Source organism: Alosa pseudoharengus, unplaced genomic scaffold, assembly GCF_046254945.1.
Source record: "Alosa pseudoharengus isolate Yale_2024_CS ecotype anadromous, Long Island Sound unplaced genomic scaffold, YU_APseudo_1.1 YU_APseudo_1.1_scf_2, whole genome shotgun sequence".
Classification (NCBI taxonomy): domain Eukaryota; kingdom Metazoa; phylum Chordata; class Actinopteri; order Clupeiformes; family Clupeidae; genus Alosa; species Alosa pseudoharengus.
This window is the reverse complement of record NW_027468663.1, coordinates 35,483,339-35,509,405: the sequence shown is the minus strand read 5'-3', so window position 1 is coordinate 35,509,405 and position 26,067 is coordinate 35,483,339. Positions and strand designations below refer to the sequence as shown.

Here is a 26,067-nt window from a genome sequence, read left to right as displayed (position 1 = left end):
TCGTTAGTTCTCTCCCTTCATATGAGTTATAAAGGACTTTCCCCTGAGATGGTAACAATACCGAAATTGAATGTGGAGCATCTTGTGTGCAATATTATTCAGAATCTACGCAGAACGGGCTTAATTGGTATTGTGTTCAAATGCAGGCACAAGGACCAATTATCATTTATAGCATCATTTAACAATTGAAAGGAAATGAGAATGTTTGGGGAGTTTTGATACTGCGTAACACATCTTCATGCTGAATGCATTTATGTGGAGCACTGGAATTTCATTAATATATGCAAGTATACATGCTTAGTAATCGCACAATATATTTTCTTCCGTAGTTGAAACCCTAGGATATTGTAACCTGTTGTACATGTTTTATTTAAAGAAACATACAATGTCAATTGACTTCTACTGTGAAAACCACAATGAAATGAAGTTAGTTTTTTGAAGGTGGAGGGGTCATGCTGTAGATCATCTCAGTAAAGATTAGTCTTCATGAGGTTTGTGAAGGCAGAGGTTTTCTCTGGATCAGATAGAGTGGGGTCTCATCTTTCACTACTGAAGGACCAACAGCAAAAGGAGTCTTGACTCTTTCTGTTGCAGAAAGATGTGGTGCATGATACTTAACTGTACATGTTGGGAGACTTGCTCTGAGAACAAGGCAAAAAAAAACAAGGACCTACACAAGGCAAGACAGGAGGTGGTCTTCCTTGTGTTGCACAGGCCTAATAGCGTGCGGCAAAGCAAAACACAGATGCAGGACACACAATCAGAACAAACAGACGCGTGACAGGAGAAGAATCACATCTTTGGGCTGGTGCGCATAATAATGTAACAAAAACATATGGCTTATTTTCAAACTGTTAACAAATATCTCCAGTTACTGTCAGATCCCCAGGAGTGATTAATAGTCTAACATTACCAACATATATGGGTAGGAGCTTTTGCATCTTCTTGGGAATACGACAATGGAGACAACTGCTTCATTTGTCTGACAAGCTTTAAAAGTGCCTTAATATTAGGTCAAGCAAGAAGATTCAAAGGAGAATAACACTGGCAAATGCGTCATTATAACACAGGTCATTTCCCTGTGAGTGCCTGCTTGTAATAATCTCCAAGGCCAGATAATAACAGATAATGGCCTATCTGACCGGAGGAAAGAAAATTTTTGGATGGCTGAGGACAAGGCTATTCTCCAGCCATTACCGAAGCACTGAGGAGAGACACAGTTTTCAACAAAAGCCTCCATTTGAATGAGCACTACTACAAGAGGGGGACACAGCCAAATAAGGAAAGCACTCACTCCACTTCTACACATCCCAAACCTCTCCTGAGCCACTATTGATGAATATCTGCACAAGACACTGGAGTTTATTTGAGCCCTTTCTTTCAGTGTTTCATTGCGTATAAATCACTGAAACTATGCCACTATAGATTTATATGTATTCCCTACAAAAAGGGTCAAGTTGTCAGTGGATAAAACAAATACAGAATAAATAAAAAAAATAAGGTAAAAGAGCTCTTTAATAAAGACATCATACATGTGTGCATGACAGACAGAATAAAAACAAGAATCCACAGAATGGGAACATAAAAAAGTCTTAACTACAAGAGCTTCAAGGGAAATATGGGCTTAAAATGTACAATTAGACAGCCACATCTGTATCCAAGGATCACAAAATGAAGATGTGAAGAAATTAATAACATTTCAAGTTGTTAACGATGTTACCTTGAGGAGACTACCGTAGTACTGTGATGAGGAATGCACAAGAAATATTATGAAGCACTCTACACAAACAGAAGCCCTGACCCTACACTCATTTATAAATATCTTTGGGTTCATGCCATCACAAACATGGTCTTTATTATACCACAACAATTGGTTCTTACGGCAAGCACGGTGTGTAGCCTACAGCCTGTCTCTTTGACATGGTGGAAGATTGTAAGAAAAAGATTGTAACTAAATATCTTTCATTTTACAGTGATGACACACCTGTATGTAATAATTGTAAAAAAGATCCTCCAAAACCAAGGGAACTCTTTTGAGTCTTGGGGGCATACAGCATACTCCATGCAGGCTTAGATCAACATTAATCACCGCAACAGAATCAGTACAAATTGTGCTTATGTGTTAGAAATCTGTCGCCATACCTACAGGCATGCGTACATACACATACATATACACATATACACACTAGATGTCAACTCCAATAGAAATGACAGGCAGAAAAATGCAGAACTCCCACACAACTTCTGTGAAAAAAATATGGCAATAGAATCTCTCTCTCTTTCTACAAAACGGTTTAAATACCCACCCCCATCAGAAATATTTATAAACAGTACAGTACACAGTATACTAAATGTCAAAATATCAATTTACACATCGCCTGTTTGCATTAAAATAACACAACCATTTCCGTACATGTGTTAACTCTAATATGGAGTAAGGCTTGGATATTGGTTATGACACACACAGGGTGTGTCATATGATATGTTTAATTGCTGTGGGGTTGTGAAATGGAGACTGATGAGCAATGCAACTCAATGAGGTATTGTCTATTTTCCTTAGGCTTACAACTGTAGTTGAAGTAATATTCACTTCAACATCAGTAATGCACTGGGTGGCTAGCCAAGTTCTCTTAAAAAGAGTTGACATCAACAGTACTGTGTGTCAGTAGAAATAGTGAAGCAAGTTGGAACTTAAATGATGGTGCTCACACGATTAAAACTAGGCGTGGTGACTTCCCAAAGGCCATTGCTTGTGCAAGGGCAAGGTCAGAAACCATCAGAATAATAATATGTCCTTCTATGCCCCCTATGCGTACCATCATAGAATCCAGCCAAAAATAAATTGCGCTTTTTTCTTAACTCATAGGACAATTAAATCAAATTGGCAAGCAAGCAAACTAATCTCACAGACAAAAAATGCATGCAAACTGTTTTGTGAAATTGGAACCAATACAACTTCAGTGAGTAAAAACGATTAATCACCCTATTAGTGTAAGATTGAGTGCAAAGACGACTCCAGGAGTAAGTGTTTTCGGCCTATAACCCCCCAAAATGAAGAAAAAAAGCCAGGGAAGAACCGTTGTGTTTATAAAGCATTGCATCAAATGTAGGCAGCAGTGTTGTCCATGAGCTCGTCTGAGCAAAAGGAGGCACAAACAGTCTTATGCTGTAAGGCCACAATATGGAGTGTACAACAACCAATTGAATCTACCCTCTGAGATATCGCCATCTGAGTTCATGATCATCTTTCTATGAACAAACAAAGCAAACCAGCCATGTTCCACACAGCTGTGCTGACAGGCAGCGCGGTCAGCGACTCCCTCCTGCGCTGCGCTGCGCTGCCCCTCACCTGCTCCTCTGTCTTTGGTCTCCTCCTGCAGGTCTCCTGTTTCAGGGCTGTTCACTGGTGTCCGGTTTCCCCTGGGTGGGGTGGAGCAGGCCACCAATGTAGGTCACCTTCTGTGTATGCACACGAACGATGGGATGCATTTCTTGCACGTAAGACACTTTGCATAGGATTGTCCACAGGCAGCTAAGCCACTAAGGGTACTGATCAGATGTTTCCAGATAAAAGGGAATGGTTCAAAAGTATTTATGGAGTATGAGGGGAAAAAACTCTTTATATATATATATATAAAACTTTAAATATAGTCATCATGTGTTTCATAAAATAAACTGAGTAGCTAATTAATCATCCATCCAAGAGGTATCTATTAGTGCAGAGAAGAATGAGACGTTCATTATTGAAAGGTTCTTAAGACGTTGGAGAATGTTCACATGTGTTCCCATCCCACTGCTCAGATTCCTGGGATACTCCTCTACGGGCTACTCCTCCACGGGCAGGTGGGTGAGGATGGTGCTCCTGGGCTACTCCTCCATGGGGAGGTGGGAGAGGATGCTGTGCTCCTGGGCTACTCCTCCATGGGGAGGTGGGAGAGGATGGTGTGCTCCTGGGCTACTCCTCCATGGGGAGGTGGGTGAGGATGGTGCTCCTGGGCTACTCCTCCACGGGCAGGTGGGTGAGGATGGTGCTCCTGGGCTACTCCTCCATGGGCAGGTGGGTGAGGATGGTGCTCCTGGGCTACTCCTCCATGGGGAGGTGGGTGAGGATGGTGCTCCTGGGCTACTCCTCCATGGGCAGGTGGGTGAGGATGGTGTGCTCCTGGGCTACTCCTCCATGGGCAGGTGGGTGAGGATGGTGCTCCTGGGCTACTCCTCCATGGGGAGGTGGGAGAGGATGGTGTGCTCCTGGGCTTCTCCTCCATGGGGAGGTGGGAGAGGATGGTGTGCTCCTGGGCTACTCCTCCATGGGGAGGTGGGAGAGGATGGTGTGCTCCTGGGCGATGGCTGCCAGCTCTTTGAGGAACTCGGTAAACAGGACGGTGCCGTACACCTCTGTGCGGTTGGCTGGCAGGATGGTCTTGGGTTTTGGTTTTCCACCATCCCCATTCTCCAAACTGTGAGAATCTGGCCGCACATCTGTGGATCCAGAAAGGACAAATGCGTGGCTTAGGCAGGGAGATTATTTCCCTCATGAATAACGTGTCATATACCGTGTATACAGCAGGGCATGGCATGTGGCGCAAGCAGTAAAAGATTTTATGGTAACACTTCGTACAGTCGTACAGTCAGTGTGAAATAACAGCATATGTCTAGGTGATACACAGCTGATACAGAGTATATCTGACAAGTGCTCAGAGTTCTTGGGCACCCTTTATGAATATTAAATGCAGGGACAGTTGTGACTGATGGCAGGAATATTTTGAGACCTGAATAGTGTAACCATGAGAATAAAAGTCAGTCTTTTGAGAGCGCTGTGAACAGGCCTCAGTGCAGTGGCAACCACACATGAGAGCCAGCTCTGATAACAATTTTTGCTGATTCACTGACTCAGCACAAGGTGCAAGCATGAATGGGAGGAGTAATCAGTAGCACTTTTACCATCTAAAAAGAAATAGGACACAGGTCTGGCCCTCCCATGTTTGCACATGGGATTGGTCGTATGTACGGTATTAAATCAGCAAATGATTTTGTCTAATAATAAAATAGCTTTAGTTCATGTGTAACAGACATGCATAACAGACATGCATAACAACTGATGTGTTGTGTGTCATAACAAAAAAAAAAACCTCCAGACGGTTCGATACAAATGATTTCTGTTCATATACCGTATGAACTAAATATACCATAGCCTTACCTGATAACATATGCACGGATTTCATATACTGACCGAGCACGGGATTATTTCATTTTTTTACTCTGTTGTAATTGTAGCCAGAAATTCTGCAGAATTGGAGAAATTCTACTTATAGAGAAATTTACATGTGCATGGGTGTGTTAGATCTACTAAGAGCTAACAGTCTAGAAAAAAACAAATCTCTGAGTTAAAACAACTCAGATATGACAAATGAACACCAAGATCAATGATAACAGCATGTAGAGGCAAAAAGCTGACTAATAATAAACTTGCCTTCACCCCAGAGTGAACTTTCTCTGGCCAGTAGGGAGTGCTGGGCCGTTGTCAGCAATTCTGAAAAGTCCTTCCGGGTCATTGCAAGCTGGTCAATCTGATTCTTCACAGATGCCAGCACCTGGAACCACATACAGACAGCACAAATGTGATACAAGTCAAAACAGGCAGCACAGTCCTTCAGTGGTCTCATGAACAAGTACTGGGTCAGAAAAAGGCTTACGGTGAATGAAAGAAAACTACTGTATGTGTTTACAGACAATCTTTCACCTCATCTTTTGAAGGTCTCGCTCTAGTTTTATTGTAGGCTTTCCATCAGGCAGACAGCTCCCAGCTATTTGATTTACTTGTTTACATGTCATTCTCAATTATGCATGGAACACTAAAAGAGCTTCTCTAGAAACGTCTCCCTTGAGAGGTGGTCTGTAGTAAAGGGCACGTAGGGGAGTCATTTAATTTGCAAGGAATTCTGGGATGGCAGAGTCAGTGACAGACAGCTCTAGAGACTTACTCGCTGGCTCGACTGATGAGTCTCCAAGGATTTGCTCACAGCAAAACCGAGCAGACAGTTGTTGTTTTTTTATCCTGCTCCTCACACCTCAGCGTTGACAAAGTGCTATTGACTGGGCAGAGCACTTGCTGTTCTCTGAGGGAGAGTCTGTTTGGGCCAGTGAAAACTGCCCAACAGATCTCACGTGTTAATGAAAAGGCCCAGACAGACTGATTACGGAGCACGGAGAGAAATATCTGAACACAGATCCATAAATACAGAGATGGGAAGAAAAAACTTTAGAAACTAGGAGACATTTGAAATGACAAATCAGAGAAATAGAACATTAGACAGGTGACTAGACTAAGCTGATGTAACCTACACTGACACACACCTCCAAGGGTTTGAGTGTCAGACATGGGAGTTGATGGCGCTTATCAAAGAGCTTAAAAGCAGTCTAGTGAAGCTAAGCAGGTGTCCTCTAGTGCTCCAAGAGAGAAGCGAGGCCTGTAGTGAGCTGACCTGGTAGAGGGAGCGCACGCTGGGCTGCAGCACCATGCTGGTGTTGAGCAGGAAGGAGCGCAGGATGGGCTGGGGGTAGGTGGCCAGCTGACCCAGGATGCCCGTGAGGAGCAGGTTGACATGTAGCGAGTTGTCCAGCATGTTCTCCAGACGCGACAGCAGCACACTCACAAATGGCCCTGAGGGAGATGTCAACTTGGTCAGAAATGCCATCCAATACTACACATGTTTACATTATCAAACCTTTCATCTTATACTCTTCACATGGAACTACACCATCAACGGATATGTCAGTATTTACCAGTGAAAGGCACTCCATGGGTCCTGCTCCCACTGTGAGGCTTTGTTACAAATGGTGAGGGGATCTTCTCTGCCTCTGGCGTTTCGGCAGAAAAGGTAAAGTCCACTTCCTCTTCTTCCTCCTCCGTGGGGGAAATGGCATGCTGGAAGTCCCGGTCCGCTCTGATGGGACTCCCAGCCTCCACCCCCAGGGTCTGGATCAGCTCCTCATACTGAGCCAAGAGCTCCTCACCATCCAAACTGGACTGAGCCTGTAAACTGTATATGCCCTGATCCTCCTCAACACTATGTAGGGGAGAAAGGCTGAGGCCATTACTGACCGTCCCATCACTCTCCTGACAGTTCTGCCTAAGCTGGTGGTTATTTGCATTTGTTAATGGGTTTCCTGAATTTGTTTGCTTGTCCACAGGTGCTGTGCTCACAGCTTTGGGCAGTTCAACAGGGTCACTCGCATCCTTTTGTGCCACAAGGTTGTACACCATGACGTCATTTTGAAAATCGGACTCCTCGATGTAGGAGCCCTTGATGAGCATGATGGCATTTTTCCTCAGCTCCTGGATGTGTTTTGGGGGCTCCACTGGCATGGGCTTAGTGACCTCTGGCTCTGCTGGGGGTTGAGCAGAACCTGCATCGTAGCTGTCGTCCCACTCAAGCTCCTGTAAATTGGGGGCAGCAGGGGAGTCCCTCTGAGGGTCTGGACGGGGCTTCAGTGGGCGGTGGGACTGGGGGACGGCAGGCGGCTTCCGGGAGAGTGTGGGTGCACGCGGTCTGCCCACTTCCTCTAGTGTGCTGGGCTGGTACTCCTCAGGGGGTGGCTTTTCACCGTCATAAGGTGCCGACCACACCTGACAGGCACGGATGCAACTGCTGATCCCACTGCGGGCATCATACAGGTAATGCAAGTAGCTGGCGTCCATGTAGATCTCCGAGCCAATGACACAGGAGTGGCCCGAGCTGTCCATCTGAGAGCAGTCCTCATCAGTCTCTGGGAGAAACAAATGCAGAGTAAACTCTAAAACTGGAAAATCAGCAACACAGGGAAAAGTGAATTCCCTAAAGAGCACTGAAATAAATAACTTATAGCATTAGCATACAAAGTAACTGGCATATGCATAGAGATAAGGGGGGCAGAGGTATTGCAAATTCATATGGAGATCAGGTCATAACAATGAAGCACACCATGTTCAGATTTCATTTGCATACAGTCCCCACTAAGTCTGATGAAAAGTCCTGCAACAGCGAGAGATTTTCTTTGGTGCTAGGCACTTCCTTGACTCAGATTAACACAGGAAACGCCACTGTGCTTACAGAGCCATTAGACCCACACAGATTTGGATCAAGTCCTACTTAACTTCCTTGCTTTCTCTACCCAACACCTATCCCTTCAATAAGATTTTACAAACAATCCAAATCAACTATTCTGAACCACTTAAAATGAGATCATCTGTCTAGCGCTTGACCGAAAAACAGAATTACTGTTCAATCCAATGGGAGCCAAGCAGAGCCATAGCCGTAACACGGCCTACTTTTTATGTGAAATCAGTAAGTAAAGTAAAGTAAAGTAAAGTAAAGTAAAGTAAAGTAAAGTAAAGTAAAGTAAAGTAAAGTAAAGTAAAGTAAAGTAAAGTAAAGTATACTTTATTGTCCCCAAGAGGAAATTTGTCTTGGGCTTCACGATCACTGCATCACAGACATACACAGCTCATACATAGGCAATTAAAAAAACAACAGTTACACATACAGCCCCACACCACCACTGTTACAACAAAAGACAACTCAGTCAGAGATGCGCACTGGATAACATATAGGTAGCCAGTAGAGTATTTATTCACCTCTGCGCACCATTTTCCCCTTCTTTCCTTACCCATAGCTCCATGGTGAGCACCATCTCCAGTCTTGGACCACAGGACTCCGTCCAGCTGTCGGAGGGGTGGAGGGATGATGTCTGGGGAGCAGCAGGAGGGTGTGAGGGACAGGAACTTAGCGGCGGAGACGGAGTAGCAGTCCCTCTCCCTCAGTACAGCTCGCTGGCTCAGCATCATGTGATTGCACGGGATCAGGTACCTGCACATGCAGCAGAGCTAAGCATGTTAGAGGCCCTCCTGAGGCTACTGCTGAGGATAGCAGGCATGGGAAGTGAGCATACTCAAGGTTGCATTGAACAGACTGTAATCTCCCACAACCCACGAGGCATGGCAACCACAAACAGCAGGTCTACTTGGACCTCTACAAGGGCTTCAAAGAGGTGTGTGAGCCTATTAGGTAGATGGCGTAAATCCACACAGCACCACAGAGACATTCCGAATTAGGCTAGCCACCTTTTTTGTGCTACTGGTGTTGGGAAAAACCGGTTTTGAACTGTTGACACACATGTAAAAGCCTACACAGGCTGTGTGCACAGACAATAGTGGGTTACACTTGAAGGGTTACACAGACACGAAGTCAACCAGTAAAAGCATTTATATAGATTATGATTGTAGAAAAATAGGTAAGAATAACAAACATGCTCACCTTAATATGAGCTGTAACATGACATCCTCACAATACAAGCCAATCAGAGTGCGGAACAAGGCCAAGGATACAGTGCCCAACTGAAACAGAAATGCCACAAACAATACATAAACAGCAGTCCAAAAGATACAGACCAAACTTAATTACAGAGCCTTTCACAGTTCAGCAAATATAAAAGATGCACTTCACTCTAGCACTGAAGTGTGTTGAGTAAATCCAAATGTTATTTGTACAATGCACATTGTCCTGGAGATACCCTGATGTTTCAGTTATGAGTCTGGTCAAGAGGATGTTTTGGGCTAAATTCTTGAGGGCTTCCTCCTTTAATGACCTCCTCAGTTGAGCATCCTGTTCTGCCACCCAACATCTAGAAATAATTGATTCGCTCCATTTAGAAGCTCTGGGATGTTATTGACTAAACGTCATCAAGCCATTGTTCTCAAAACCCAGGGAAACCTTTGACATCACTGAACTTCAGCCTGAAGTACAGAATTAGGCACATTCTGAAGTGCCAACTGTAGAAGCATTTCAGAGAAGAATCAGAAGAATTTCCTGAACCATGCTGTTACTCATGTGCAGTCATGTGTCTTAACTCTCTCAGCACTGTCTGGTGAACTATGCTGATGAGGACTCACAAAATAATAGAATAGCAGTGACAAAAGGTGCTGCTTCAATTTAACTCTAAAGCAAACAAAAGGTTTTCAAAATATCTCAAAAACGGTCTAGATAGCATGGGCGCCATATTTTTCTTTCAAAAGCCACTATTTTCCCATATGAGTCGTTTTGCCTAATTAGACACTGAGATAACTACCCTGTCAGACAGGCAGCGTTGGCTCTTGATTCTGACATTTATTCCAGCAGGGCCAGAGGCTCTACCTTTCTACCTTTCTCTCACCAAGTGGAACACGAGTTGATACATGAAAGGTTGGCTTTAAGTTCTGTCTGTCGTTTTAATCTCTAAAGATGCAAAAAAAATACACAGTATGTGGTGGCTTTTCTGTTGTTGGTTAGTGGGGCATATACAGACATAGATTGGTAGAATGTGTCCTGGGCTTACTTGGAAGGGTACGTTGATGCGGCTGACGAGGGTGTCAAGAATGTGGACGCTGTCGTGGCGATGGAGCAGGATGAAGCTGAGGAAGGTCTGCAGGAGCGCTGGTTCAGACACGCTCCTAAGGAACAAGTCCAAGTAGGCCGTGGTGGTCATCACCTCCTCCAGAGTCAACTACAACATGGCGCACAGAACACAACTCATGGCAAATGTTGTCTGAGGGTTTTATATGGTCTTTGATGTTACACTTTACAGTATATTGCAGCACTAGTGGTGTTTGGGAGGTCAGGTTTTCCTACCGACCTTGTGCAGAGCTGGGGCCAGAACAGGTACCAGGAAGCCATTATAGATGTACCCCAGCAGCTGATCTCTAATAGAGGGATGTGCCACCTAGAACCAACATACAGGAAAGTCAAATAGAGGTTCTGCAGTTGCCTTTGTTGAGTAAAAAAACAAAGTTGCAATGAAATGAAATGCTGGAAACAACAGTGACCTGGATGACAGCGTTGCAGAATTCAAGGGAGTTGAGGAACTGCACCAGGGCAGGCATCTGCTGCCAGTCCTCTCTGTGCAGGCAGTGCCACTCATCACTGCCCACCTCCAGCTTGGTGGGCAGCGAGGAGTACAGGCCACTCAGACCTGTGGCCAGAACCTGCCAGCAGACACAGAGAGAGAGACACCAGGGGTCAGGAGCGCCATCGGTCAACAAGAGTAGCATACATACACCAACTGTGTTAAGACCAAGACACTTGACTATATTTAGAGTGGAATGTTTACAGTTGTACTGTTATGTTGGATATAATCAGATTCATTAAATCATTTCAGTTTTGCTCAGGCTTAAAATGAAATCCACTATGCACTAAATGAAAGGATAAACTTAACCTGTGCTCATAATGACAAAAACATTCATTTTCATTACGTCTGGAAAGGTTTCTCTCCCTGTTCTGACCAGATGTAGTGTCACATAACGGATCTGAGTGAGCAGCTGTATACAAGGGGAAATCATGCGTTGCTCCTCCATCAGGTCCAATAACCGACTCAAACAGACACCGCTACTCAGCAGGTAATCACTTAATATGGATCAGCTGAATGCCCCGCCGGTGTGTGCTGTCAAAGTGTCTTACGTAAGGCGTAATCATCTGCAGTGCGGGGGGTGTCCTAAACCCAGCCACGGGCACTTAGCTCCGTTCAGGTGCATTCATCAGCAATGAGCACGCAGGGCTGTTCCACTGGATGGAATTACACCTCACAACAGAGCCTACTGTTCACTGGCTAACAATACCCTCAGTGCATTCATATGGCCTCTCTACACTGGTCAAACAGAACTCATAGAAACCGTAAGTACTGAGGACACCCCATGTGATTATTTCTATTGTCATTTTTCATCAAATTCTCATTTTTCAAAAACACAGAGCAAATTTTTTCTCATAATAAATCTCCATCTACTTGTTCTGTGAGTTCTATCAACATAATAGCACAGACTTGAACAGACTATGATACAGTCTATGAATGCAGTGGAGAGGGAGAGAGATAGAGAGAGAGAGAGAGAGAGAGAGAGAGAGAGAAAGAGAGAGAAAGAGAAAGAAAGTGTGAAAAATGAGAGCTAAAAAGGAAAGATCTACACAACTGTAAGTGGCAGTAATACGGGCAGTGTTACCGGGCAGAAGTAGGTATTCTCTGCAATGTGCTTGGCCACCACGTGGTTCTCGGCGGACAGCGCCATGATGAGCAGCAGTGCATCCCGAGCCTGCTGTCCCACGGCGCCCTCCCGGTGGATGAAAGGGATGAGCAGCGAGAAAATGAGGAAGTTGGCGGCGCCCTGGTCCTCGCTGGTGTGGAAGAAGAGCTCCAGCACGGACGGGTCCTTGGCCAGCACGCAGCACAGCTGGTGCAGCAGCAGCACCAGCTCGGCCTCCACGGCCGGCGACGAGGTGGCGGCGGCGGCGGCGGCGGGCCCCGGCGACGAGCAGGCCGACAGCAGCATCATGAGTGGCCGCAGCACGGGCTTGTGGTGCAGCAGCGGCTGGCGCGCCTGGCCCACCAGCATCTCATACATCTTCAGCTGCTCCAGCTTCATGTCGTCGGTGAACTCGCGGCGCAGGCTCCACAGGAACAGGCGCTCCATCACGTTCTCCATCACCACGAACTCCAGGATGGGGCCCATGGCGCCCTCCTGCCCGCTCTCCTCCTCCATCAGCAGGAAGAGCATGTGCTCCACGTAGTTCTGCACGGCGCTGGCCTCGTCGCCCGGGATGGGCCCGAAGCGAAGACCGCCCAGGCCCCCGACCCCGCCACCCAGCCCTGCCAGTGCCGACATGCCACCTCCACCACTGCCGCGCAGTGCCGACATGCCACCTCCACCACTGCCGCGCAGTGCCGACATGCCACCTCCACCACTGCGCAGAGCTGAGACGCCACCTCCACCACCGCGCAGAGCTGAGACGCCACCTCCACCACTGCGCAGCGGGTCATGCTTCTCCAAGATCTTCACCACCTGACCAAAGAAAGGACAGTACAGCTGGTGTTACTATTACTGCACATTCGCACTCACTCTGACTCTGCACAACGTCTCCTTAACAATACAGGTTACAGTGGACTACTAAAGGCTCATGAGGAGAACACAGATAGAGTGAGAATAGAGAGAGAGAGAGCAGTTTCAAGATACATTTATATACATATACATATATATAAAAAACAAACTGAACAAAAACTTTAGTTAGTCATTACAACAAAATTACATATTGACATACTGGACATATTGGAAAGCTATACTGTAGGTGGAATAACAGAACAGTTAACTCATCTGAAATGAGCAACCTTTAGACAGAAAAGAATGATAGATCCATAGATAAAAGCATACACTTGATTTGTTTCAGTAGAAATGCTGTTGCGCAGCTGACACAGTGACACAATTCTTCACTCTGCTCGTTTTCTTGGTTAATAACCAAACTTTTCATTTGTTAAGGTGTACAATATGACTGCTACTCCCACAGTTCTGACACTGTCCCACAGTCCAGACTCCAGTGACACAGATCATTCTAAATCTGGTGCTAAGGGAACAAAGGAAGTAGGGAACCACAAACAATAAGGCCAGTGTCTAAGCCATGGTCTGCTACCATGGCAATGGCCATCTACGGCGACAATCATTCAGGTGACAGATTAGAACGTGTCAACCAGCGGACAGACAGACCAGGAAGAGGCAGAGAGCCAGCGCAGATAAGGACGCTGGAGCTCCATCAGTCCTATCGCTGTGAGCTGAAGGTTATTTCCTCCCATCTCAGGTCACTTCCATCATTACAGACAAGGCGTGCACCGTGGACGTCGGGCCAGAGCCACGGATGACCCAGAAGCTACTTATAACCACACAGCCAAGTGGAAGCGAGGAGTTACACAACAATGTGTGGTCACAGGGCTCCATAGGTGGGAGTATTGATGTTCTCTGTTCAAGCCCCATGTGAGTGAATGTGATGGAGTGGAGGGGTTACATAATGGATTCACATGACATCCCACTTACTCTAGTGTGTACACTGGTTACCACAACTCTTATAGCATTCCAGTGAATTTATTTGAAACACACGTTTAGGCATGTGCATTGAGTGCAATCTTGAGCATATACAGCATGTTATTGCTGCAGTTTACACTTTGTTTATAACAACAGAAACAGTTCAAGAGAACTGAAAAATGTTTGTTATTCCTGGGCCAAAAAAGATTCTCCCACTTTCCCTTGCTGTTTTGCTCATCCTTGTGGCATTAACCTTATTTGTAGTCTAACTCCACCACACTGGCTTGCACATATTTGTGCTGTCAGGCTGATTTGTTTTCAATTCGCTACACTACTCACCACTCTCAGTCACTCAGTCAGGAGTCTAATTTCAGGCTTGGCGACCTGCTCTCTCTTGTACACAAACAAAGCCTGTTGTGTTCGGGGGCAGGGCAGCTGCTATGTATCGACAGATGAGATGGGTGCTGAACCTCCTAATGCCAGTCATAGCACAGAATCTTAGAGCAGTCATGCATGTGGTGGTGCAGCCCCTGCCCTGCCTCACATAAGCACACCTAATTAAAATCTATTAACAGCTTAGTGATCAATTGGCATGCTAAACTAGGCATGAATGTGTTGTTTGCTGGAGTAATAAGCACTGGTTTTCAGAGCCTCCACTAAATCAATAGAAAAGACTACTTTCAACAAACATAACGGCGACATGATCTCAAACTGTTGTATTCATGCAGTCTAATGTATATGAATGATTGCTTCCAATGACTCTTCAGCCGCTCTTCATTGAAGTTCATTCTGTAGTGATGATAAGGGATGCTCTCACCTGCGCCCAGTGATTCTTGAAGACGATCATGCATGTCTCTGGGTCCACCCCCTTCAGGACCAGCGACTGGCTGCCTTGGTTCCCATTGGCAACCACGGAGGCCATCATGATGCTGGTGCCCGTGCTGTGTGGGTTTAGACCATAGTGTGGGAGGCAGAGGTGGTCCTCACTGAGCAATGGGAGCCATGGCAACTGCGCTGATGCTGTTGAGCCCTGAGGGCCTGTGGAAGAGCATGCCAGAGAGTAAGTTATACATAACAGCCAAGCACCCACGCACTCACAAATGTACAGAATACCTCAGCCTATGGAATGGAATATATATGTATACCCCACAGTAGTGCAATCGAGTGTATCAGCCATGACAACAGCCCAACTGTAAGAAGACAACTGCCAAGAAAGAACTTGAGTCTTACTGTGTATGCATGAATTAAGAAGAGACATCCAGTATGAATGGTTTATTCAAGACTAAATGAACATGAATGCTCATTCACTGCCAACTCAAATGAACTACACCTTCTTGCAGAAAAAAAAACGGAAGATAATAGAGGTCTCTCCCTGATCTTTTTTCTACAGATGAACCATGTCGATCATGTATAACCAAACCAACCGTTTTTTGGCATCTTTGAGAACTGGCCTTCCATGCCACAACCTCAAACACCAGAGAGCCCAAGCGTTGGACACTCGCCTCACGCCCAGGATCGCCTGGCCTCTCGGCTCCCTCCACGGTCTCACACGTAAAAGTAGCGAGCCAACAGAGATAGAGCAGACAGCCCAGCTTCTCGGGGAGGAAAGGGCCGGTCCTCCACAAGACCACAATGCCGAGCAAGAGGCCAGACCGTAGCCAAGCTGGCCAAAGACAGCTCACAGAGTGTTCCAGTCCACAGGGTGTTGGAATGCCTCAATCAGACTGCAGCCAATCCAACGTTGCCTCAGAAACTTTTCAGAGGATACAGTGAAAGTCTAGGCCTGATGCAAAGACAGCTGGGTGTGAATAGGTAGTGTTCAGTTTAATTAGTCTAAAGCTTCAGAGTGATTTGTTTTGGCATGTTGTGAATACGGAAGCACTGAAAACCTGTGTGATGTCAGCAGTCTCATGAGATCTCAGCATAAGACATCACAGGCATACAGTAAGAGATTCAGTAAACCTGGAAGCAGGCTGCTGATGTTTTCACACTGCTGTTTGGCCTCAGTGAACTCCACTTAGGGGGCTTCCTTGTTATTTCCTTGTTAGAAGGTCCAGACACTGTATACAGTAAACAAAAGCCACCATGTCCCAGCGAGCCGTACTCATACTCATATCTGCTGCGTAGTGTAAATAACTAAGGAAATGTAGATATCCTTCCCCTGTAGGACACTGCATGGCGTCTGTTATTATTAGAATGATGCATTGCTCTACAGCAGTTTTGACATGAATGTGCAAGTTACTAGACCAACAACAAAGCCCTGTGGGACTATAGTTTCTAACTACAACATCTCAAATAGTAATGGAAATTGTCCATAGGAAATGCCTGTTGTTTGAGTGCACTCTTCAGAGTTGGAGTCACTCCTTTTGACTCATTACTGTGGGTGTTTGCCTTTAAATCCCTGACCTCTGTGTCAGTGTAAGGCACACACAACAGGGGGTTAACTGACAATTATGTCGTTTCAGACAACACAAAACGACCAATCAGCTACTTCTTATTCGTGTGAATAGCCAATCAGCACTCTGCCACATTTTAAAAAAGACGAGGTCACTTTCACAGGACGGGGTATAGAGCTACCCACCCACCCCATAAAACCCAGACACTGACAAAGCAGTGGAGAAATAGTTTGAATATCAGAGTAAATCCCATCTGTTTCTGCTTAGACCTCAGAGAGCACACAGGGAGGACTACTCAAGAATGCAGAGTTGGTGCTACGCACACACACACACACACTCCACAAATTACTAGAATTCCACCTACCTCTCTAGGACCATAACTGCCTCTTGTTTGTGATGTGTAGTTTCTAAAGCCAGGGCAGAATGTTCTGGATGTTTCAGCAACAACTCATGCATGCTAGTGACAGAGGAAGGCTCAGGGAGAGACAGCCGTGGTGTGCTCAGCACGGTGGAGTGGAGCTGCTCTGAACATGCTGTGGTTTGAGGAGGGAGGGGGAGGAGGAGGAGGAATAGGAGGAGTGTGTGTGTGTGTGTGTGTGTGTGTGTGTGTGTGTGAGAGAGAGAGAGAGAGAGAGAGGAAGTGACTAAATGAATGAGTATGACCAAGCGATTTTGTATATACGCATGGAGTGGAAAAAGAGGGATACGGGATATGGATGGGAAAACAGAAAGGATGACACAGGGAACTACAGTGGGGGAGTGAAGTGATAGGAGAGAAAACCCCTCTTCCTCCCAGCCAGCAGACACCATCAGCCCACCATGGTCAGCATGAGACAATAGCCCTCAACTGAACTACCAAGCCAGGGCCCCATGCTGTGAGGACAAACAGCCATTATCAACCAAACCGACAACTTCATTCATTCATGAAAACCCATGCCATCATCCCCCACTGTCATCTGTTCATCCCAGCTCACCACCCCATACAACAGGAGAAGGAACAAGCCGGCCCAACAGCAGTGGTCCTCCCAGTCAAGGCAACTGTTGGACACACACACACACACACACACTGCCCGTCTCCGCTGCCCTGGTCTTAAGCAGCCGCCCGCCACTCGGCCCAAAGCCGCCCCCCAGATGGCTCGTAAACTGCTGTGGCTGGACCTCCAAGTGACAGACCAGCCCCGCACAGGGGGTCCAGCTGCATCAATACCCCACAGGAGAGGCAGAGAGGAGGGGGGGGGGGGAGTGTGGAGGGTGACAACGCTGATGCCAGGGACAAGCCATTTTTGTCTCCTACACGTTACATGTTTACACATGGGCCTTCTGGGATACACAATGGCAGACTGTAATCTTCATGCATTATTTCTTATTAGTAATTATAATGTATTTGCGCAACAGCATTTGCTCTGAAGTGTTGACTGTTTCAAATATTCTACGGTCAGTGATATTTGTGCAACCCAGATCGGTGGAGTGTAGTTGGCCTGAGCTTGGTTGTCGGTGCCTTGTGTATGCTTAATTCTGCGCTAATCTGTCTTTTTAAGGGCTATCAGACAGATTTCTCAGGCAGACTGAGTGTGTGGTTATGGGGTCAGCCACACAAAGGCGTGAGGGATTACAGCCACTCCTCAGTTCTGATTAAGTCAAGCCCGTCTACAATACAGTAACAACGGATCGGTGTCCATCTGTGCTGCGCTGCCCTGTCAGAGTAGGATCATATGCTTTATTCAATTAGAGCTCACTTGTGTGGTATGTTGGGCCTCTCCCTGCAAACTGACCTCTGAAGAACAAGACACAGGGTTAATATATTAAACTGCACCTCCTCCCTTGAAACAACCATGCATACCTTTCAAGGTGGGGTCAGTTTCCCAACTTACGGTTTCGATGTCAACAAGCAATAATGATGACGACAGGAGTCTATTCATCTTTTACTGTACAGGGCTGAAGAGATAGATCCTCAGTTTTACAGCACTGTACCACACAGAGAAAGTTCAAGTCGTGATTATGGGTGAAGCGAGGCTATAGGTGTCAAGAGGTACCGTTATGGATTTGGTTGGTTTAAAGCAGGTCCACTGTATCTGAGCGCGCTGACCCAAATGAAAGGTGTGTTTGTCTCCCACTGCAGCAGCTGCTGGTGGGGGCCGCGGCCGAGCCCCTCGGGACAGAGACAGAGAGAGGACAGGAGACGAGCCAGCGAAGACCATGCTCCACATCCTCAAAATAGACCAGCAGGGCAGGCATGCCACACAGCTGAACTAGGCCAGCCGCTCGGCAACGGCCGCCTCTGAAGAGGAGGAAGCCCACAGATTACACAGATTCTCAAACGCCGCCCGTGCATGAGTGTGTGTTGTGTTTTTCGCTGGAGGGTACGTTTCTGTGTGTGTTCTGTTTGTGTGTGCATGAGGACAGCACACTAGGGACCTCCTTATCAACCGATCTGTATCACAAGCAGCCTGCGCACTCCACTTACCTGTAATTATCAAATTAGGTGATTATGTTCATTAAGATCATTTGTCTTGCACACAGAGATGATCTTGAGACGGTTACGTTCAAACATGAGAGAAGCCACAGAAACAAGCGAGTAAACAAACTTCCTTTAGAGCTGAAATGTAAAAGCTCCCTGGTGTGAGCTCACAGTCAGACGCACATACGTAAACACAAACAGAAACGCCGGCATGCTGCACACTGCACAGAGTCAACATGTAAACAGGAACATTTGAGAGAGAGAATACTCTGAAGACACCGCTGATCAAGAGCCTTTTCTCCCTTAGAAAATACCAAACGCTTTCTAAGGGAAAGATCAAGTGTTCTGTTCAAACACAGAGTTAAAAGGACCCCTATGGAGAAACCCCACTCATCTACAGACTCCTCATCAGCAACTACCAGAGTTAGTCTCCTAATTAGTATCTCTCTCTCTCTCACACACACACGCACGCACACACACACGAACACACACACGCACACGCACACACACACACACACACACACACACATTGAGCAGCCTGAGAGTGAACGCACACATACAACATGCTGCATTGTCCCGTGGATTCCTATGGAACATGTATGTGTGTGCACACGTGAAAAGGGAGAGGTCAGGAAGGGTTGCACATTCCTCACTGAATGGGCAAACTCATTTCAGGCATGTGGCAGGGTACTGCAGAGCGCTTTGTATTACATAAGAGGCCACAGAGTGAGTAAGGAGATGGAGAGAGAAGAGACAGAGAGAGAGAAAGAGAGAGAGAGAGAGAGAGAGAGAGAGCACTGGAGAGCTGACTGCTTTAAAAATGTCCACTTCACAGAAACACCGCACATGCTAAGTGAAGAGTGAGACCAAGTGGCTTAAAGGTACGCAGCACTCTGCCTTTAAATATTTCACTACCGCCTGTGTCCTTGGTAATGCAGTGCAGTAGTCTGTTGTGTGTGGCATGGAAACAGAGTAAAGACACGAGAGACATGAAAAGCACACAAGCTCAGAGCGGCCTCAGCCTGACACAGCTCTGACCCTGTGACACGCTCTACTGCTGCTGCTGCTAACATACTCCAGGTGAGGAGAGAACTCACTGGCTCATCATCATCTCATATAGTTGCTCTACACAGCATGAATCAGTGTAGGCCTAATCAATGTTCAAAGCACATCAGTAAAACTCTAATAAAAGTACAGAGAACTAAAAAACCTCTACAGAAAGTACCTGAGAGAAATAAAAACAATTACATAAACTGGGTACTTTCAAATCTTCTGATGAATAGTTTCAGTGATCGCAGCTATTGGCACTCCTCCAGTTTTGCAGGCATCTAACAATGACATGTGAAATCATCATAAGCCTATCAAGTTCCAGGGAAATTCAAGCCCACACGTCACTTGCTGACCTACAACATCAAAGCCAGAGACATGGCTATTTCAAAAATGGGCCACAGGTATTAGGGCCGCACCATAGAACACTGTGGAACTTCACCACCTGAGTAAAGCAGCTGTTCAAATCCCACTGGCCTGTAGCATGGAGCTCATGTGACAGGTTCTCTAGAACAAACCCACACTGGGGAGCACACACAGGGAGCTTGAAAGGTGAAACAATATAAGAGAGAGGTTTGTGTAAGGAGATAATGTCACAGGGAAAGACTGAATGTGTACATATGTGTGCATGTGTGTGTGTATATGTGTGTCAGTGTGTGTGTGTGTGTGTGATTCCACACCCATTTTCGCTCCACGCCCAGTGCAAGAGTTTCTCCCTGGAGGTTTCACATAGAAGGGCGAGGCTGGGCTCACTCACAACCATACATACCTGCACTGGAACTGGGACTGCTGTTGCAACTTGTGCTGCCAGAGATTTGCACTTCTCCAGCACTTTGCCAACTCAGCACATTGGGCACAGGTTCCATCACTAACTAATTTTATAAGGATCTCTGCTTCTCTTGGGACTGACTGGGAGCACTTCTCTTTTGAAGTGTATTGCAATGTTCTTCCAAACATGAGGACACTTTGACCCTGTCCCTGGATAATGGCCTAGAATGATAGCAGTATATCTCCACTGAAATAATAAAAAATCACCAGTCAAATCCTCCTTAGGGCAATTGCATTGATGATGTACTCTATGTTAGTCTTTCAGTTTCCACATAATGTCGACATTACTCAAATAAGTGCTGCCAGACAGAGAGACAGCGATAGAGAGAGAGAGAGAGAGAGAGAGAGAAAGAGATTTGATGAGGCAATAACATGCAGGGGAGATGTACAGGTCCAGGTGTCCAAGGAGACAGGGGCCACAGCCGTGACAGACTCTGCTGAAATATTTACAGGTGGGAGCGTGGAGGCCAGATTACCACTCACTATTTATAGCCTGGTGCAGCACGGGCCATTAACAGAGAGAGACAGTGACTCACAGCCACTCGCTTCTAGTCCAGCGGGGGTCACAAACCTCCTCAGATTCCCATGACCACGCCAAAGGCAGTGTTACAGGTATAGCGTTGCTTTTTTTTTTATTTGATGCTTTTCAACAAGGACTCTTTTTGTTATGCACATTTAGGGAAAATTACATAATCCACATTGTCCATGTAAATTATTATTGTGTTATTATTTTGCAATGTCAATTGTAATTGTAAATGTAAATTGATACCAGGGGACTAGAAATATCACCAATAAAGTACTGTCAATAACCTGCCTGCATGGGCACTGTTGACCTTGGCCAACATCAGTTATCAGAGAGTTGCTGTAATAATGATTAACAGGGACTGGTGAACTGCATGCTGACTCTCTGCAGGAACCAGCACCTGTTTATGAAGGCCGTGCTGGACACGTGACTCTCCCCTGGGCCATGTGTGGCATTCAGTACGTCCTCACCCACAAGCAGGCTCATTTACATGTTCAAACAGAGTAGTGCAGCTAGGGGCCTGATAGGAGCCTATACCAGAACAGGCCCTACCCAGAGGGGGGTTCTGCCACCGGTAACCAAGGAAGTGTAAACATGTGGGAGAGTGAGACCCAACTCTCCAGAGGCCATGGAAACAAATGACAACATCACACACTCCCCACACATCACACGAGGACACTGAATACAAATATAAATGGATATCCACACACAGTTTCTATGGTACCCAAAATACAATGATACATTTTGGGGTTACCTGCAGTGACAGATCACCTCACCTCAACTGCCATTTTAAATATTTGTGTTATCTTATGCCATATTGGGCTGTTTACAAATGACTTCCAGCACCAGAGAGTATTTAGGGTCAGCAAACATACATCAGAAAGAGGGATTGTAGGTGACGGGGCACAATTGTTCAAAGTTGTGTTTTGTGTTAGAGGGGACAATTGAGGGCAGCATTCTGCCAGGTTCTGTTAAGGGCACTTTATGATGGAGGAGGGACTCAATCTGCCACAGACAGACACACAATCCAAACACCAGCTGATAACATTCAGGTAACGGGTGGTGTTTTTGTTCTTACAGCTGATTACGAGTGCGGTGCTGAGTTGCTTGCTAATAAAGTGTAACAGAGGGGCAGCGTGGGTTTAAACCAGTTGGACTATTTCTGGTGCCTCTGAGGTCAAACTGTTTGTGGACAGTAGAGGCTGCCAGCCTACACATCACAGGGGGTATGACAGCTCAGCTCTGCACCCCAGATTGGAGGCGGTGAGGAGAGCTGCGATGAAGATTGTAAACAGAGCATCCCCAGAAATGGTGGAAAACACGACAAACGACAAAAAGCATTTGATCTTTGTTACTCACCATTCTCTACCTCTATCAACACTATCTACATCACAGAGAGCATTTTTTACAGACTGATGTCACTCGGCCAGAGGGACAAAACATGAAAGACGGCTTAGCGATTCTGTTTGATTACAAAGAGACAGCCCTTGATTACAAAGAGACAGCCCTGAGCGCAGGCTTTCACACAAAAGAGTCGGCCAGCATCAGTGCCTGTGTGGGAGAGATCTGAGTGATCACCACTTCCTCTGCAAGTCTGTCTGAAAGCAGGGAAAGCAGATAAAACAGACTCATCTTTGCGCGAGCAGCAAGGAGACGTCTGACTGTGAACCGCAGAGATGAGAGTGAGGGGGAAAGCAAACAAAGAGCAAATCAGAGGATGAGGGACAGGAGGAAAATGGCAATGACATATATGTCATCTCTGTGCTTTTTCTGTAATTATACACTCAGTTTAAACTGGTCACGTGAGGAGCCTGTGGCTGCTGAGCTCACCCCTTTGAAGAAGACAGATACTCATCTTTAACCACTGCTCTAGTTCATCCTGCTCCAAAATTAGGAGAAGAGAAAAACAAATTTGATATGAACTTGTATTATTGTTTCTAAGTTTGTACGCAAGTGACAGAACTAGAATGGGTTTCAGGATTGAGTGTTCCTAGCTAATTCACCCCAGAGAACCTGGCCACCCTCAGCTTGCTGAGGCGACGGGGGCCCCAGAGCGGCTCCCAGGAGGAATGCTTGGAAGGCATTGAAGGTGGATTTAATCCCAAACACGGGACACAGCTGAGGTGAGCCAGGCCACACGGCATGATGGGAACTACGGGAACCAAAGCCATCCCTGTGGCTAGGAATTGTCGGCCAATCTTTAATCAATTGTCAGAAAGAACTTGGACATGCCTCCTGGCACAGGATAAAGGTCCAATGTTCTGTACAGTTTCATATAACCCTGTGTTCATGGGTTATATGGTTCATATAACCCAGATGACTGTGAAACTCAAGTTTCATGTCACAGATTTAAATGACTAGTTTCTCTTCATCTAAGACTTTTAACAGAGCCAGCAATACCTCAATACCTTTGGTTTTGGCCAGTGCTCTGCCATTCATCAATTTTGTATGAATTTGCATTGACTGCAACTGAGCAATGCACAGGGGACTTCTTTTACAACCACATCTGTGTGGTCTCTGTGTTCTTCAAAACCTAGTGTACAGGATAGTTATCCTAATATACTCACATACTATTGTAGTTATACACTCGCAGACGGTGTAGTGTAAACCCAATACAGATATCTGCTAAGCCTGTCACAGGTGTGGTACCTAAAGAGGTTAAACCGGATATTTCACTAGACAAAGCTGAGTGGAGTTTTGGAATGCACCAGAGTACTGTCTCCCAGACAAGCAGCATCTACTGTAAATATCCTTTACCTGCTCTATAAAGAAGTGGCCAAAATTAAAACTGTGAAAACTAGAAGAGCATTTAAAAGTGAACAGTATATTCAGGAAATATGCCAGGATCTGAGACATGGAAAGGTGTTGTTTGTGTAGGCTACAACAATCTGAGAGCCAATACGTATACAGATGCTTGTTGGGAAACTGGCACAGTTCTGCTGATATTCCACTCAAAATTACATATGAGCACAACAAATTATAAATGAACAGTTATGAGGGTCTCTTATCTTAATCAATCATCTTGTTTACATTTCATAAACATGCAAGTTTAATACTAAAATTGCACTAAATGTCAACCATATTATAATACAGGTGATTGAAAATCGAAATGCAACACACAGGTACACTCATTATACTTTAAGAAAGTTTCATCCACATGGGTTATATGTCAATTGTAAAAAGAAGATTCTTTAAATGTCCGAGTACAACACCATTAAAGAGCTAGTCGGCCCCCTCTCACGCCAATCATTATAATGGTATTGTGTTATGACCCAGGGCAAAAGTCAAATAGAGAGCTTTTCTATTTTACTATTAACATATACAATAATATTACTGTGTGGTGGTTTGAGAAATAACACCAACTCCAAAGCCATGGCCTTGGGACAGGAACAATGAGCAAGAAACACGAGTAATGTCAACATGAACCGGATACTTGATATTGGCTTGATTATTTTTGAAATTGCACTTGAGAACAGATAATTTTGTTAAAATTATATTTGAAATTGCCACATCCGCCGTAGATCTGTTTAAACCTTCAGAGAAGCCTAATAAGCACAAGTTCAGTGGTAGGCTCACATCGCATACAGAATGACACGGACTAAGGGAAGGGAAATTTAATTTACATACAATTTACTTAAAATAATGAATAACCTACACAAAGCACAATAACCGTCTGGCTGCAAGGTCAACCTAGTGGTGCTAGAGTTGACAGTGAGAGGGGTTTGGAAGACCACAGAGAGTTCAAGTCATTCTAGGTGAATGCATAAGACATCAAAATAACATCTACGTTTTTCTAACAAACTTATTACCAAGTGTTTCTGACTAAGTGTGTTCTTTCAAAGGTAGCCTTTCCTATAGGCTACTGTATTACGCATGTTTCACATGTTTCACGTGAAATGTTAAAAGTAACCAATGGCTACTGTAACAACGTCTTATGAACTAGATAAGCCTGGTAATTTGCATTGTGCCAATACAAATGACTACAAATGACAGTGTAACTTTGCGCAGAAGATCCCACCTTCAACATCTAAATTAAGCTTACTGAAATGTAGGCTATTTCCCCCAACCATAGGCTTCTGGAGAATTAGGAACTCACCACAGTAATACTTGTCGCAGCTTCAGTCAAAATATGTCTTGTTGCTGACGAGTTGAAATATGTTTGCCGTACAAAATATCAGGCTCTCCACTTCAAACATCCAACGTTAAAGCGGCTCCCCTATAGTAGACTGTCTATCATAGACCACTAAAATGGGATTTTCAGTGTTTCAACAATCAAGCCAGATTTCTTAAAAATTAAATGTCAACTACGACCGTGCTGCCTAAGATATCTACGGCTAACCTGAGTGTTGCGCTGAGGCAAGGTGAGTTGGAAAGCAGTTTAGCTCCACCCCTGTCAACTCAGTCGCAACTGGAAATTACGGTATCATCTCCAAAACTGACCTAATGTAGGCTAGGCTACCATTTTCCCCCTTTAATGACAAAATCGTCAAGATATTTCACGAATCCCCTTCCCTTCACACAGAGAGATACATTTTCACGCTGTGACTCGGTGTCCCATAAATAGGCTAATATGCAACTGTGCACAGTGGTCACATGATACATTATTACATAATGCTCCTGGCTGCATCTGACTGTCATAAATGTTACAGCTTTTTTTTCAATCTAAGACAGTCAATTATTAGAACTAGTTTTAGAGGGTGCAATCCAACGATGTGCAGAGAGAGAGAGAGAGAGAGAGAGAGAGAGAGAAAACAATATTGGGTTGCGCTGATAGAGCTATAGCATTTTGCAATGTGTAGGAAATGTTCAGTAACCACACATTCCACACATCTTTTACAAATAAGCTATGGTTATTATAATGAATTAACGTAGCTCAGCTCAGACAGTGCTGATGTGCTACCAGGTGGGGGCGTCGCTATTCAATTTGTAGGGGCATAAAACTGCTTGTTTATTCTAGAAAACACCTGAT

At 45.4% G+C, this 26,067-nt stretch overlaps 1 protein-coding gene across 3 annotated transcripts; it reads right to left on the bottom strand.

Moving 5' to 3' along the window:
- Window positions 1-1,497: 1,497 nt before the first annotated feature.
- On the bottom strand, window positions 1,498-25,722 carry fhip1aa (FHF complex subunit HOOK interacting protein 1Aa). Of its 3 annotated transcripts, none has more exons than XM_076294799.1 (12): window positions 25,195-25,717; window positions 14,664-14,884; window positions 12,002-12,838; window positions 10,838-10,996; window positions 10,648-10,734; window positions 10,351-10,518; window positions 9,294-9,373; window positions 8,647-8,846; window positions 6,784-7,767; window positions 6,483-6,661; window positions 5,471-5,591; window positions 1,498-4,479 (listed from the first exon to the last, which is right to left on the bottom strand). In XM_076294799.1, the coding sequence occupies exons 2-12, from the start codon at window positions 14,769-14,771 to the stop codon at window positions 4,298-4,300; spliced, it is 3,105 nt and encodes a 1,034-aa protein (XP_076150914.1). In that variant the 5' UTR covers window positions 14,772-14,884; window positions 25,195-25,717; the 3' UTR covers window positions 1,498-4,297. The 3 variants fall into 3 exon arrangements, with proteins under 3 accessions (XP_076150914.1, XP_076150915.1, XP_076150917.1); XM_076294800.1 differs by lacking the exon at window positions 25,195-25,717 and adding an exon at window positions 16,607-16,745; XM_076294802.1 differs by lacking the exon at window positions 1,498-4,479 and adding an exon at window positions 5,982-6,217 and having other exon boundaries at window positions 5,502-5,591; window positions 25,195-25,722.
- Between the last annotated feature and the right edge of the window lie 345 nt (window positions 25,723-26,067).

Coding starts and splice junctions, on each gene's coding strand:
- fhip1aa (XM_076294799.1), bottom strand. CDS start 14,771: ATGATGGCCTCCGTGGTTGCCAATGGGAACCAAGGCAGCCAGTCGCTG. Junction 10,997..12,001: donor AGAATACCTACTTCTGCCCG/GTAACACTGCCC, acceptor GTCTGCTGGCAG/GTTCTGGCCACAGGTCTGAG. Junction 10,735..10,837: donor TCTGCAACGCTGTCATCCAG/GTCACTGTTGTT, acceptor TGTTGGTTCTAG/GTGGCACATCCCTCTATTAG.